The 16,371-nt window shown below is 31.7% G+C and overlaps 2 protein-coding genes across 4 annotated transcripts in view; one reads left to right on the top strand and one right to left on the bottom strand.

Moving 5' to 3' along the window:
• nudC (nuclear distribution C, dynein complex regulator) overlaps positions 1–5,071 on the bottom strand; it is a 33,864-nt gene extending 28,793 nt beyond the window's left edge. The window contains exons 1-5 of one of the 3 annotated variants that reach the window (XM_068774152.1): positions 4,970–5,071; positions 4,639–4,723; positions 4,075–4,152; positions 3,560–3,779; positions 1,767–1,927 (exon numbers count right to left, since the gene is read on the bottom strand). In XM_068774152.1, coding sequence (XP_068630253.1) covers positions 1,767–1,927; positions 3,560–3,779; positions 4,075–4,152; positions 4,639–4,713 — 534 coding nt within the window. In that variant the 5' untranslated portion in view covers positions 4,714–4,723; positions 4,970–5,071. Of the gene's footprint in view, positions 1–1,766; positions 1,928–3,559; positions 3,780–4,074; positions 4,153–4,638; positions 4,875–4,969 lie in introns of those variants that run through there. The other 2 variants (XM_068774153.1, XM_068774151.1) reach the window with 2 other exon arrangements.
• A 1,525-nt stretch (positions 5,072–6,596) lies between these two features.
• On the top strand, positions 6,597–14,070 carry LOC137930857 (protein abrupt-like). The gene is made up of 6 exons (XM_068774193.1): positions 6,597–6,684; positions 6,782–6,984; positions 7,095–7,271; positions 8,078–8,419; positions 8,905–9,055; positions 9,133–14,070. The coding sequence occupies exons 2-6, from the start codon at positions 6,805–6,807 to the stop codon at positions 9,675–9,677; spliced, it is 1,395 nt and encodes a 464-aa protein (XP_068630294.1). The 5' UTR covers positions 6,597–6,684; positions 6,782–6,804; the 3' UTR covers positions 9,678–14,070.
• The last annotated feature ends 2,301 nt before the right edge of the window (positions 14,071–16,371 follow it).

Raw genomic sequence — 16,371 nt, 5'->3', positions numbered from 1 at the left:
ATAAATGTATTTGTTAAAATGAATACTTTAAGACAAAATTTGTTATCAATTATAAAGTTGTATATAGTAGTTAGCCTAATTTTGAGGGACTGTGATAATTAAACAAAATAACCATGACTGTTTTTTTATACTTTTACTTTTACAGTAATAATAACATTTACCTTTTCGTATATTTTCCTTGTTATAGTAGATAATAATAAAGATATAGCCTAGTTGATGTTGTGGCAAAGTATGAGTGTTGACTGGATTTTAGTTAAACCTGTTACACTTCATTTTGTCTGAGACAGAAATAAAATTGACGGTAAGGCCTTGGAAAAAGTTGCAGACTATAGTTTCCATAACCAAAAGCTTTTTTTCAATTTTATGCAATTGAAGCATATTCTTTATGAGAAAATGATTCAATGATTATTTCCCAGATCATACTTCCACTTTTTGTGTTTGCAACCATATTCTTGTTAAGGTCAACAGTTGCCACACAACTGAAATGATAATGAAATTCTGACTATGGTGATGTGGTCACTCCCATCCAATCAACCAATTCATTGACATTTCAAATTTTGTTCAATGAGACTTTCATTATTCCAAATGTTTCAAATTAAATCAAATATGTATGTATATACTTTGATAATTTGTAAATTATTTTAATTTTAAGCCACACAGTTTATAACAAGTCTAGACACAGGAGTTTTGGAAAAGATTGTGATATGCCCAAAAATGGGAAATAAGGTCTAATTGGGTACATTTTATTGAAGAAAGAGTGTTGGATAATACTAATTTTTAAATATTTTTCTATATGAAGTTTTTCAATTTCAATTTGTATGAAGAATACCGATTGCTATTGTTATATAATTTAATATTATATATCTTAGGTAAAATATAATAAAAAGAAGCTAAGTAAAACTGGATATGGCACACAACACAAATATAAAGCCATTACTTGAAAAAAAATACAGTACACAAGTCAATAAGATAATCTATACATTAGTGTAAATAAAATCAAATAAGAGATAGTGTTCCAACTTATATAAAACTGATTCTTAAAACATTATATAGTGATTGGTACTCAAAGAAACAACATAAAGACTACAGAATGATAAACAGGATTAGCATTGTAGTGGACTAGCAATTTGACAACATTGGCAAATGATATGTAAAGATATTGGAGCAGTTTTGAAGGTGTATGGATTTTGAACTAGCCTGTAAGAGATTGGTGCGCATTGTAAACAATTGTAGCCTACTCTTTAGAAGTAACTAAAAACTAAATAAGAAGGAACATCATTAATAAATGTTTAAGCTTATTATACTGGTATTTAACAGTATGTATATGATTACTTTTAATTTTTAAAAAAAAAAAAAGAGGCTAATCAACTGCTTTAAAATGAAAATTGTAATAAAAATATTACAAAATATGTCTAATATTATAAAAAACATATTAAAATGAATTTCCAAAATGTGTAGCTTGATTAGATTTACTTTTATATATATATATATATATATATATATATATATATATATATATATATATATATATATATATATATATATATATATATATATATATATATATATATATATATATATATATATTGAAGTTAAATTACTGTATCATGCACAGTATTTAAATAACTTTTATATAAAGGGTTTGAAATTAAACAGTGTTGTAAAAAGAAACATGCTATAATAAATAACAGCATGTTAATAGATTCTTACGATGTTTCTATGAAATATACAGTCTATTGTGTAAACTATTCTATATACCAACTTACCTCTACTTCTTCCAATGTTTGTGTCCATCGGTAATTTTCAAGATCACATCCATTTCCAGCATTTGGCTTTAGTTTTCCTTTTTCCTTAGGATCATCTTCATCATCAGGATTATCAACTTCTTTTTCACTACTGGGACCTTCTCCATTCCCAACTTCATCTTCTAAAACAAAGAATATGCACTTATACAAAAACATTTAGATTTTAATTTGGTATTTATATCAATTACCAGCATTCTAAAATATAACAAAGTGAGCAGAAAAATTATGTATTGGAATTTGATTGAAACTATTGTAAGGATATTCTCATCATTAATAGAGGCATAAGGACTAAGCACAGTGACACAGTTATACAGTGTTATGAAACATTGTATAACTGTGACACTGTGAAGTGCTCTTTCTTTTCTCATCACATATGCATTCACTGTGTTGAATGGCAGCAAGTTATGTTTATAAACTTCAAGCTAAATGAGTTGATATCATCTTACTGCAATCTTCTTTGACTTTTCACAAAATGAAACCTAAGAAAATGTACAGCAATGGAGAGGAAAGGTGGTACACATCAATAATTAGTTGAACTGATCAAGCTGGTCAAGTTTTGTGATTAACTACATATTTGGTGGTTCATTTTTATTTATGTATAGATATGCAAAACTCAAAGCTTTCTTATGAGAATTAGTTTGAGGAAATTTTTCAACATAATATTTATGGTAATCCTAATTAAATGAAACAAAGAAAACAGTTATGCATATACATGACAAAGTTACAGTAAATTAGAACTAATTAAGTAGGTTAAAAGTTAACTTCATGCTTAAACTTCACAAAATTCTTAATGTAATGATTTATTCAGTCAAATACAAATAAACTACAATATTATTCATATTCTTTGTATGTAACATCCAAAAAATTATTAGCTCTGGGTTTCTTAATTGTAATATTTTGTAATTCGAATAATATTTTACTTATACAACATTTTGTTGTAGGTATTAAAGCTTTAAAGGGGTATAATTAATAATGTAATGATAGTATAGCAGTGAAGCATAACATAAATGTAGACACATATATATATATATATGTATACATATATATATATATATATATATATATGTATACATATATATATATATTTATGTATGTATACATATATATATACACACACAATTATATAGCATAGTATATAAAAAGATCACTCTGAATTATGTTACATTAATTTATTTTTTCCTTCAACTGATAATTTCTGACAGTACAGTCTACTGGGTCAGGTAGTTAATATCAATTAATTTTTATATGTTAAGACATATGGTGAGCAGCAGTTACAGGCCTGTCTCATTCTAGTTGAAAAATTAAATAATGTAACACAAATCAGAATGATCACTTTATGCAGGATGATTGGAATTAGGTGAACAAGCTATGTATAAAGTATTCTAAAAGAGTCATGTAAACATTTTTAAACACAGACAATTATTTTATAAAAATTAAATACTATAGTCCATATGTCACATTCAAAGAAACCATCAAAAAATTCAGTCAAATGACATCTAGCTGAGAATAAATAGCTTCGTCATATGTGCAATATTTGGTTGAAACAGATTTAGCAAAATAACCTGAAAAGTATAAACAACCATTAACAAACAGGAAATTGAGTTAACATTGCAGGAAACATTCAAATGCAGGTGGTGCAAACTCCATCATTTTGGCAATATTTTGAGGATGTTATGCATTGCAGTGGGTATCTATCAGCTGATATGATAATTATGAAGTTAAGAAATGTGCAAATTAACAGATATTTAACTTACTATTCTTTTTATCTCTTTCAATGTCTTCCTTCATTTGAGCTGCTTCCTGCTCAGTGATTTCTGTTACTGTTGCTGGTTCAAAGTCTCTTGCTAGTCTTTCCTGTTCTTTTTTCTGTTGTATATCCTTTAATCTTTTGTCAGCCTCCTCTTTCTCTTTCTTGATTTTATTTGCTTCATCTTTCGCTTTCTTTGCATGAACATAAAAAGTATCTTTAACTATCTGAAAGTAATAAATTTTACAAAAATTAATAACAAATGAATTGCAATATGACAAAGAATTATCACATTGCCAGCTTGTTTAACAGAACTAATGAACCCATACTGACTATAAATTCACTTGATTATGATAAATGTTAAAGTAATCCAGGAATACATTTAATAAAAAAAAAGAACATATGCCTTATCAAAAAATTTTAAAAAAATCTTGAAAACTTTACAATAGGACCGTAAACAGATGTATGTCTAAAATTCATTATTGTTAGCTGTTTGTTGTTGTTAGTTGTGTGACAACATACCTTTTCCCATTCTCCATCTTTTCCACCAGTAAAAAAGTCAGTTTTTCTGGCTAAAAATCCGACAATTGTAGCCAAAAGCTGTAAAATATTAAATTATCATTTACCATATTAAACAGTTTACATCAAGTAACATCATTTCTTACAAGAAAAATTAAATAAATTGATATCTCATGGTGTTAAAACTGATAATTTTATAACTTTTTCTTATATTTAATATTAAATTGATCCTAAGATTATATTCTATGGTTTATATTAGCACATTGTGTCCATAATTAAATATTTTTATGTTTAAATTAAATTTGTTATAACAATTAATTCTTTCCAAACTTAACTAAAACATGGTCATAGGCTTCCGACATAGATACTGATACTCTTATGTACATTTAAATAAAATAAAAAAAGTATAAATGAAGTGGTTATAACCTTGTAATATTATGAACATGCAAGGAAGCAATTCAGGAACTTGGTTATAAAACACAAGTTATGCCAAAATTTAACAAAAATGTCTACTTTAACCCAAAATGCGATCTTTACTTGAGTAACAAAGGAAGATCAAATACTCACGTCTTTTACTCCACCTTCATGTTGTTGTGCCATTGCTAGAAGCATCGAATCAAACCTCTCGGGATCGTTCGCCATAATTTAATTCCTAAGTTTAATGAGACTTTATTTATAATTATGTATCTCTTTAAATGTTTCTACAAAGAAGCTAAATATTTATTCCTTACAACGAAAAAAAAACTAATTGCCCGGCAATAATACAAAGTGGAAATGCAAAATAACGAAACCACAAACACATGTTACGGCACAGATAATTTATAAAATTAAGGATGTTTGTCGGTATTATAATAACAATAGCAGTTTACTAAAAGAATATATAAAAAGAAAAACGTACCCAAAAGAACTTATTTCTTGTTTTGGTCAATCAGAGCAACAATAATTATAATAATAGATTGTCATTTATTATTACTAACGAAAAATCAATACAGAAACGTCCGTTTTACGTCACGTCGTTTTTAATGTTAAGAAACCAGGTGTTCCAATTTTTTTTAATATAATATGTATAAAGGGTTTCACTAGGGAATTAATTTATTAGAAAAATATCTCTTTGTCAAAGAATTTGTTTATTCGTATCTTCTATACAATTTCAAGAATATTTTAATTAAGATTTGGTATTCATTTGATTATAAAAAATGAGGTCGATTTTCAATATATTTTTTCTTTTAGTAGCAATTTACGTAAATTTTGAGTAAAAACTACACGTAGTTTTCTCTTCCTGTCATCTAAAGAGTATGAATTAGTTGTTAACCTGGAGGAGCAAAGTCAGGTATATGTATATAGTATAGTTCCTAACTAAGTTCTGTGGTGTATGTAGTCCGAAGTGATAGTGATAAAATACTACACCCGTTTAACTTATTAATTTAAGCTGTTTTTTCATTTCATGTTGAGTCTAACGGGCTGTTGATTTAGACTAAGGAATCTGAATCGATGGTTTTACTCCGCAGTTAAAGCTTTCAATGAATAATATGTTTTTTTAATTCATTTTTACGCAAAGCATTTCATTAATAGCTTTTTGAGCATTTTTTTTTGGTATATTATATTCTTATTTCATTTACTTTATGTATGATAATCTTTTCAAACCCAAACTTTAAAAATAATGTTTCGGATTTATTAGATTTTGGTAATGAATCAACTCAATAGCGAAGTTTGCCATGTAACTTAATTAATTTTCGTCGCTTAATTAATTTTCGGTTGCTGTTAATGTTGTTAGCCCGAGGTCTTTTAAGCTTTGCTAGAGCTGAGTTCGCGGAACGAAAGGGTCGGTGATCTACGTCAAGCTGGTTAGCTTTCAGCAGGATCATCCTGGATATGAAGCAGCGTAGGTGCTGTGAATAACAAGTGTCTTCTTTATATATCGGCATAGCCACTCTCTTTTGTGGTTGAATTCTAGTAGACGATGACACGCAGGAAACTAAGAAGTTATGAGCTAATGAGTATATATAACTTGGTGTCCTTTAAATACAGGTAACATATTTAAAATGATAGGTAAGGAAAGGAGTAAGATTTGAGACACAATTGATTGTTTTCTTTATGATAATTAATGTTCTAAAACGGTATTTTTTTCGTGTTTTAATAAAATTTATATGTAGGGAAACAGTATTTAAACATGTATTAGTGATATAAGCGATAATATTTTGATTTCTCTGTATATTAATATCAGGGTTACAAGTAATCTTGTTTGACAAATTGTAAACTGTTCATTATTTACAGCGAATACATATTCAGTAAATTTAAATTATTGAAAAACATTATTCTGTTCAACGAGACTAAATCAGTTGATTAATTTTGTTTCAATAAAATTGGCCCCGATTTCACATAAATATCCGATTGTATCCTTGCAATTTTGCAAAGTGCATTCATCTCTGTATATCTAGTGCGTTCTGTTATTATCTATGGATGGAGTAAAGAAAAGTGAAAGAAGACTGTGTCATTGGAGGTCATGCACTTTATTTTTATTCGCACAGGTTTTGTTATTAGTTCAATTTATTTACTAAAAATAAAGACTTAAAACTAATGGTTAGTTTTAAAGTTATGTGTTGTATTAAACCGGTACGTAATGTATTTCATATGTAACATTTTAAATAATCGTAATTAATTTGTTTATGCTTTGACAAATAATAAAACAGCAAATACAATTTTGTTACAGGCGTTTCAAAGGAAAACGTAGTGATGGCAGATCAATTCTGTTTACGTTGGAATAATTTCCAAACAAACATTGTGAGTGCTTTAGATTCATTAAAGTGTTCAGAAGATTTGGTCGATGTCACGCTTACCTGTGAAGGTAGAAATATCAAGGCTCATAAAGTGATACTCTCTGCGTGCAGTCCATACTTTAGGAATGTGTTCAAGGTGAATGACTCGAGACATTTATAACCTTCATATCCTTATATCTCTGTTAAAAATTGCTATTCAAATTGTTATTTACAAACAAATAATATAACCTTTTTGTATCATTGTAGGAAAATCCATGTCAACATCCTGTAATTATTCTGAAAGATGTTTCCTCTGATGATATAGTCAGTTTATTGTCTTACATGTACCAAGGAGAAGTGTTCATTGAAGAAAGTAAACTATCATCATTTTTACATACCGCAGCTTTGTTACAAGTAAAGGGACTGACAGGAGTCACACATCAGGTGCAATATATATTCTATTTAAGGAATGAGAAGTGTGTGTAAATCTGTCAATTTTTACACTTTAACATTTTTAAGTTTATAAAGGTTTTAAGTTCTTATTTGTTACTATGCTTTTACATTAATCTTGTGTTTTTTTAAGGAAAACATGTTTTTTTTTTCTTGATAGAGTATCTGAAAAACTAATTATATATATACATAATTATACTTATACATCAGAGAAATTAAGTATTAATAATTATAAGTAGTAAATAAAATATATTAGTATATTTTATTAGCAGTAAAGGAAAAACATTACTTTTATTACCAAAAATCTTTTTCACAAAAGAAAAAGTTAAAACTTTAAGGATGACTTTGTCAAATAACAGCATTAACACGTTCGCGCGCGGTACGTCGGTGGGCGATAGAAGATAAAAAACTAACGCGACACTACGTCGACAGGCGTTCAAGTTTGAAATCTAGTAATCCACCGTACGTCGACGGGCGGTATTGTTTCCTATTATGATAGAAAGAAATCTGCCAGAACGCCCTAGGACGTGCGACGCCTGAAGACGTTCTGTCATTTGGTATGGTATTGGTAAGCGGACCTACGCAAGTACGCCTATGGACTTAGTATGGAAAAAACGTGTGTCAAAATGCCAAATTTTGTCATGCATTACAGCGCGCGAACGTGTTAATTAATAGTGAACCACAATGATAGCATTTATTGTGGAAAATTAGCTAATATGAAATTTTAACTAAAGGGTTTGTTGTATAAAAATATTGATTACTTTTGCAGATTTCTTTACCACTTATATGTTCTATTCCAGAATGAAAATTTTTCTTCCCCAAAAACCACAACTAAACTATACACCCAATTAACAATATCATCAAAATCAAACTGTGGTGCAACTCAAAAAGAAACAAGAGTTCCCGCACTGAAGAAGAGACGCTGTAGTACTTCTGACAAGCCAAATGAAATATTAAATGTTGAAACTCATAAAAAGAGAGTCAAAGAAACATGTGATATATGCACTACTAACAATGATTCTCAATCAATTAAAGTTGATAATCCTGTGTTTGTGTCAGAGAACCATGTGGATAAACAAAATGATAGCAAAGTTGACAAGCAAGTAGTTACGGCTAATGGTAAAAGTACATCCATAACCCAGGTATGATTTTATTTTTATTTTGCCAAAAATAATTAATCGTTTTGTATAAAATGGAGGAAGTTTAGCTCAAATTAACAATCAGTGACAAGTAGAAAACAAACGGAATTGTTTTTTTACTTTGAAATTTTGCACCTAAAGGTTATTTTATTATGAAATTTTTGTATAATGTAGTATGTCTTTAAGGCCCCTACATAATTTTTTCTTGTGAATTTGTTTACATTACATTTAAAGGATTATTTTACTTAGAATATACGTAAAAAATATTACATTCTTGGATAAATATAACAAAACAGTGTAATCAGGTGATATAAATAATGTAGCTGCATCTTCAGGTCTCTGCCACTTTAAAATCAGTAAAGTGTAAATGCCAAAACAGTGCATCAAAACTGTTTAAGGTACAGATGTTAGTGAATAATTTGGTTTAAACTAATTTTATGTGACAATAAAAGTTTTATTATTTTATAGTGATTATGAAATTTGTTTAGGGAAGTGCTCATGAAGAAGTTCCAGTATTGGTTAAAACAGAATGGATTGATGATACTACATCAAATTCTGGTCCTCCAACAATAAACTCTGAAAATGATGACAGTCTTCCTGATTATGAAAATAGTATGCTTGCAAGATCATTGCTTTCAGGTATTAAAAAACAGGCCTTTTAAGAAATTACATATAGGTGTGTTGACCTTTTGTTAATTTGTGTCTGACTTTTTCAGGTATTAACCCTTCAAAAAGTGATATACTTAATCCCCTTCCAGCTAAAAAAGCTTCGCCTGTCATGGATATACATTGCACTAGGCCAAAAGAAACTAACACTGACTCTAATTCTTTCATCAATGCAGTGTCTAAGAGTCCAGTAAAAAGTTCCACAACAGATGAATCTCTTGTTAAAGCAGAAAAGCATTCACCAGACTCTGATATTGAATATGAACCTGAGGTGCTGTTGTCAGAGCATCAAGTCGGCACTGATACAGAAAATGCTTATTCACAAGAACAGTCACAAGCTTTGCTTTTATTAGCAGGGATGTCAAGTGGGCCTGTTTTAGGCACAATTGCCTCAACATCCAATCATGCGGCCATTTGCGGGGACTGCCCTCACTGTGGAATGAAATATTCCAACCAATCAGCTCTTAAATACCATGTGCGATTGATGCACTCTGATTTGACAAATAGGTTATGCTGTTACCTTTGTCCACGGTCTTTTACCATGCGAGAGACATTTAAAGAACACATGTGGACAAGCCATGGACAAAGGAATTAATGTCAAGTATAATTATTAGTGCCTTAAAATACTTCCTGGTATTTTTTATGAATTTTATTGATGCATGAAACTTTGTGCCTTGGTAGCCAAGTGATGTTACTAACTAGTTTACTGTAGTTACTATTGTTAGTACCGAAAGTTATTATTAACTTATATTTTCTTCTATAATATTTATTGTAAAATTATCCAAAACTAAATTGATGAATTTATTGGTATAAACTTGGCACTGAAAATTTACAATCTATAAATTTTAAGGTGCATATTTATAAAAATTATTGGTGCTAACAAAAAGAACCACTTTTATTGCATTATTGGTGAGTATAAAATATTTAAAATCAATTCATCCTCCCTTTGTTTAAAGTTTAATTAAGTTTAATGGATTATGAGGATCTGACCTTATTAGTATGTATGTAAATTTCATGCAGTTGTAATTTATTTGAGGTTGAAAATACTTTCCTTTTTTTAAAAAGGAAATTATTTTCAATCTGTTTACTTGGTTAAATGATATTTATCTGTTCAAGAAAATGGTTGCAGGAAAAGGCGAAATGTCTAGTAGCATTTTCTGTTTGTCAAAGTACTATTGATTATTACTGCTAATGAGTATTAACTGCCATTATTCTTATATCTATTTCATTTTTTGAAGTGCAAATGGAAGTGCAGTTGGTAAAGAAATCAATCTCAAAATATGTAAATTAATATTTTTTTGTATTCAGTATTTGGGATACTGCTTAAGTTTATTTAATTTTTCTTATTAATAAGTAACTGTTACATTATTATTTGAATAATTTTGGATTATGTACAATGAGTTTAGTTGAAACCTATTGTTAAATTCTAATCTCTATTATACACGTTGTCATTTTTTTAATTCAAAGTTTATTTTTTAGATATCTTTTTTTCTTATTTTTTTTCAAATTAGTAATAATCTTAATCTTTTAAGTCTGTATGTTGTTTCATAATATTTTTTTTAAAAAAATTCTCTAAACCACGAATCCTATTATTGAAAGAAAATGTATAAAAGAGTAGAGTTTATAAAACTGGTCAAGTTTAAAAATTATAACCTGAAAGATTTAAGGAATTGTCTGGTTGTTTTTGAGTACATTGATTTTTTAAATATTGCTAATCTTAGAAATATTGATGATTTGTTTAAGCGGGTATTATCAATGTGTGACAAACAAAGCCGAGGTCCCCTTGGGGAAGCCTTTGTGCCTAGTTACTCCATGGAGCGTTCACCGTAACGATCTAAGAGTTCGGCGTCCTCCCAATTCGATAAATAAGATAATAGTAAGCAGCAGTCTGAGCCCTAGTTCCCCTGATACCGTCGAGTTTTGCTATTTTAAAAAAAGGTCTTTGGCTAGGCGTCCTATGTGCCATAACGCCACAAATCCGTGGGATCTGCAAATGCCATAAAGGCAGCAGTGACAGTCTATTCTTAAAAAAAGATATTTTGTTCTTGGTTATAATTTTCTTAAGTCTTTACATGTGTTATTGTATGTTGTTATGTATCATGTACACATTATAATCAAACTTTTTGTACTATAAAAGAAAAGAAATTTATTTTATTGGAGCTATAGACAAACGTTAATTATTTGTAATGATTTATGTTGAGGAATTACTGTATTAAATGTGACTTGCGCAGTTTTTTCAGTTCATAAATAATCAACTAGTATTTTCAAAGTCAATAAAGTGGAGTAAAATTGTTTTTTACAGACAATATAGATTCGGCAATTCTTAAGTAAGAAAAGGACCAATATTTAGCCACTTCCGCACATGCAGTGGTAGTCGTGCTGTAAAGTGCACCGCCCGCCACCCCGCTGATAAATGCGTATGCGGCAAACAATGCGAATCACACAATCGCCACCACCAAATTACTTTTTTTTTATGAGCATCAAGGGGTCAGACCTTGGTTTGCAACGAGTGGTGGCGACATTCGCTATGTATTTTGATGTGGATGGGTCTTTCATGGCCGTCTTCTCTAGGTGGAGGTTCTGCGTTAATAGGTCTTGAGCGGAACGGCTGCAGAAGGAGGGGAGGAGTCACCATGAGTGGTGCAGCAATGTGGCTGTGGTTTTGTTTCCGCGGGACTGGGTGCCTCTGGGATGGGTGGAGGGAGGCTTCCGGAACCGTGCACCGGTGGGAAGGAATAGGTTGATGGTCCTTTTGTGCTGCTTATATCCCAGTGGGGAATATATCTGCTAAATCCCCGTTCAGAGCAGGGATGGTCTGATTCGCCTCACTGGCCTGTCTGGATATTCTCTTCAGAGCGGAACTTACTTGGCTCCCCTTATAATAGAGCTCCCTCCCATTCTCTAACAGGTAAGATGATACCCATGTCTCCTCTAACTTTAAGGTAATCCCGGCTTGTTGACATTTTCCTTGCAGAATGTGCAGTGTTTAATATATCCTGCTCTCGTCATCCTCATCTGATTCGGCACACTGGAGGGAGGAATTCTCAGGTATATCACTTGGTTATCCCCCTGCCCTGTGAGAGTTGCGATTGTCTTACATTCCCAGGCTGCCAGGAGGATTATTAGTATGGTCGCCAGGGTCCATCCCTTCTGGCGCAGTCCCTCCTGCCATGCCTCGGGATCGGGGCCATTCTCTGGTGATCCATCAGCCCCTTGCTGGAGTGGATTGAATCTGTCTTGGAATAGAAGTATGGAGTGGATTGGGAAACGCTGCGTGTACGCTATGACATTTTGAACACCGAGGGGTCGATCCAATTCAGTGAAGAGAGGTCCGACCAGTTCCTCTCTAAAGCATGTACACCAAGATGGGAAATCCAAGGCTATGAACGCGTGGGACTCAAGCAGATTCGTGTTGGGGTCGGACATGCGTATGAGGTGTTTGCTAAGCGCGTTCTTCGACTTTATCATAGTTTGATGAGGAATATACTTAAATACATTTTTGATGTTATTCTCGGTAGCAACTTGATACAGCCTCATTTCAGGCGTTAGTTTTCCCAAACATGCGTGCCTTCTCTTTCTTCATCTCTCTCTCTTTAGGAACCGCAACTGTTACTCTCCATGCAGGTTTGGCCCCTTTCTGTGATATCGTATCTATTGTGTCCCTGACGTTTGCTCTCTCATGGGTTATGTAGTGGATAATAGCATTTCCGATCTGTCGAGGAGGTTTAGATGGGAAGAAGCCGTGATTGGTCCGATGCGCCTGGGTGTCATATTCATACACCTAGTGGTCCCTGCTAGGGATGATGGATTTGGCTGCTAACGGGTCTGCTGTGTGCACCTGATAGTCAAAGGATGGAGTTGATCTCAAGTATGTGTTGTTGAACATATTGGGGGTCCAGGGCGAGTCAGGGGTCTCAAGCCAGACATTGAGCTTGTGACTTTGAACTATATACGGGTCAGCATCTTTGAGGAATGTTAGAGTGGGCCACTTCCTATGCTTCTTGTAATAGTTGCGGGAAAACTCTAATACAAATGCTGGTCTGGTCTCCTCTGCTATACCTGCTTGATTTGGTTTCAGGACGGATCTCTTCTCTATCCATGCGGCGACGCTTTTATCCATGTCTATCTCTGGATGCCCGAAGCATTTTGTGAGACCGGTCAACTCTAGGAATAAGTGGGCATCTACCTCATCCACTACAGGTCGAGTCATTATCTTCAACAGCATAGAGAGGGGGTATTCTTGTATTGGCCCTTGTAATGAATCTAAGAAGGATCTATTGGACTCTAACCCGTCTAGTATCTTGTCTATCACCAGGGGTTGCCACTTTTTAAGTATGGCGTGGGTTCCGTCTCTGTGGATCCCCATGTCGTGAAGTGCTGCATGCATGATGTTGGCAATCTCACTGTAGAGGTTGTGTCCTGGATGTTTGTTGGGGTGCGCCAAGACATGTGTGGGTGGGGAGAGCCAGGAATTTGTACTGTCCTAAAAAAGAGTAATTTGGCGGTGGCGGTTGTGTGATTCGCATTGTTTGCCGCATACGCATTTATCAGCGGGCTGGCGGGCGGTGCACTTTATTGCACGACTACCACTGCATGTGCGGAAGTGGCTAAATATTGGTCCTTTTCTTACTTAGGATGGACTTCCGCGAGGTAACGCCTGATTCCATTAAATATCGACAATTCTTAGTAAATTGTGCCAAAAAGAGAACCTAAATAATTATAATGTTTTTATTTCTATTATTTTATATTAAGTTTTTAAATATTTATAGTTAAATGAACTATAATCAATATGTTCTTTTGACCTTTCAAATTCATGCCTAGAACTTTAATTTTAAAGCTACATGTATTAAATAATAAATTATATAGACATTAGTGTGTTGAATGCCATTAGTGAAAACGTAAATTTATTTATTAGACGGAGTTAAATAATTATTTTAAGAATATACAATTAAATGTTAAAAGATATTTTTGTAATAATTATATGTAGGTAAATGAATAGAGTTTAAATATTGTTGAATAGTTAAATCAAAATTTTTCAAGAATTATATTTTATGTTATGAATAAAAGATTATGCTTCTTTATTATAATGTCTTTTATTATACATATAAATAAATCGCAATATCTTCAAATCCATCATGGTAATATTCATGAACTTAGAAAAATTTTTGCGATGTTAAGGTACCGTACTTATGTCGAGAGCATAGATAAGTTTGGTGTTAGTCGCCCATGTCTTAACTTATTTAAAAAAATATCGATATAACCGAGTACCAAGCTGAAGAATACCGCATTATTACGGAGAGAAGGAATATTTTTGCCATAACTACAAGCCAGCATAGATAGACCAGTATGTATGTTGCCAATATTTATATAAAAAAAATTGTGATTAGGTGTCCAAAACATTTATAAAAATCGTACAACAGCCATTTTTTACTTTACGACATTTTTTTTAGTAGTTGCAGTAGGTGTAACTGCGAAAGGTTTATATGCATATTATGTAAGTCTAATAATAAAAAAAATATTCTTTTGTAAGGGTCTTTGTTCGCAGTCTGTTTCCCTGTATATGGATACTGACCTTCCATAGCTAAGATAATTATTTATTGTTTTTAAAAAAATACATACACGAATTATTATTTAAAAACAATTTTGACAGTAATTAGTGTTAACTGCAATTTTTATGCACAAATACCTGTCTATGCGCATAAAAAATATGCAGTACTTATAGTAGTTTGATTGTATTATAATGAAATATATGAATCTCCTAAATCCTTTTATTTTGCCCCTTGAAGACTGAATAGAATAAATTAAAACTTAGCTATACTAAACGCAGAGAAAAATATTTTCTAATTTATAACATAGTTCGGTATGTCTTGATATAGTTTGTGTATTTCAGAGGCTGACGTTTAGATTCATCATCATCAATATTATAATTTCAACCGTAAAACATCCTGCCTGACATATCCTTTCTCTAGAGACTTTTAATTTGACTGGTTGCAAGCGGCCTACATCTAGCGTCTTTCAACGAACACGTTTGGACAGACGAATGACCTTGTCCTTGTGTTTCTTTATAACCTGTGTTGTGTAACCTATGGTTATTAAAATATGTTTTAGCGAATGTCAAAATGATTTAAAAAGAGTTCATTATTTTTGTCAAAATTTTTCCGCCTGCAAATCGTTAAATAAAATGGATGTTAGTTAAAATTTAAGGCGTGGTAAGTATTCATATTTTATAAGAATAATGTTAGAATCAGGTGGTTGTTTTTTGCTAATTGGTGACATTTGCTGGTGTAGTGTACAACCGCATCACAGTCTGTTTCTGCCGCCAAATACTAGTTCGTCTGTATAACCGTGTCTGCTTTGGTAGTTGCTACAGATAATAAATGTAACTGAAATATCGATCAAGTGTTATAATAAACCTAATAACCTAACCTAACCTAACGCCTTAAAGTCAAAAGTACAAACGAAGACAATATTTTGCAACTTGAGATCGTAAATTCTGAATAATATTTATGTAGTTGAAGTATTTGCTTATTATGAAAGGCTACACAAGGTATCGAAAAAAAACTCGAAAGACGAATGGGCGAACAGGACAGATTATTATACCATAGTTAAATATTTCGAAAATACTTGCTATTCTTAATTTAAAAAATTCAAATTTTTCCGAATCCAAATTTCCGATATGTTTATAATTTAAAATTCAGAGTAGAGCTGCTGATATGTTCACTTAACGTGCCGGAGGGTTTTCTTCTTTCTTTTGCTTTAAAAGTGGTAAGAACGAATTTATTCTGTTAGTGAAACAAGGTAAATTATTCGTTTACTGTTAATTAATGTCGCGAGTTACATATCTATTTTATTTGAAAGAAGTCTTTACAGTTAAGAATTTTTAGGCGTAATTTACTATAATATGGAGAGTTTGTGTTTTAGCACCGTTATCGGCACGGCATTGTTCCCCGGTGTTGGGACGCAAAATAAAAATGCCTTGAGAGAATCAAACAGTTTTGGTTGACTTTAGTTGTTAAGTTTTGTTTTAGTTTTAATAGACATTAGATAGTAATTTATTTCAATGTTAAATTTACAATAGCTTATGTTTTAAGTTAGTATCTCGGACTCGTCACATCTTCATCAATATTTTCGCAACAGTTCGTCCACTCCAAGACATAGGCCCTCATAGAATTCTGATAAGAAAGCGGCAAATGCTCATGTTAAATTTTGCAATGTCATTGTTACCTTACCTTATATTAATTTTGTGGTGTAAATAGCCATCTGATTGGCTTATATTGAAATACTTATTA

This window comes from Battus philenor, unplaced genomic scaffold, assembly GCF_028537555.1.
Source record: "Battus philenor isolate CCGP_79_NKW_IND1 unplaced genomic scaffold, ilBatPhil1.0.hap1 SCAF_7, whole genome shotgun sequence".
Lineage (NCBI taxonomy): Eukaryota > Metazoa > Arthropoda > Insecta > Lepidoptera > Papilionidae > Battus > Battus philenor.
The sequence above is the reverse complement of the archived record's forward strand: the minus strand, read 5'-3'. Positions and strand labels throughout refer to the sequence as shown.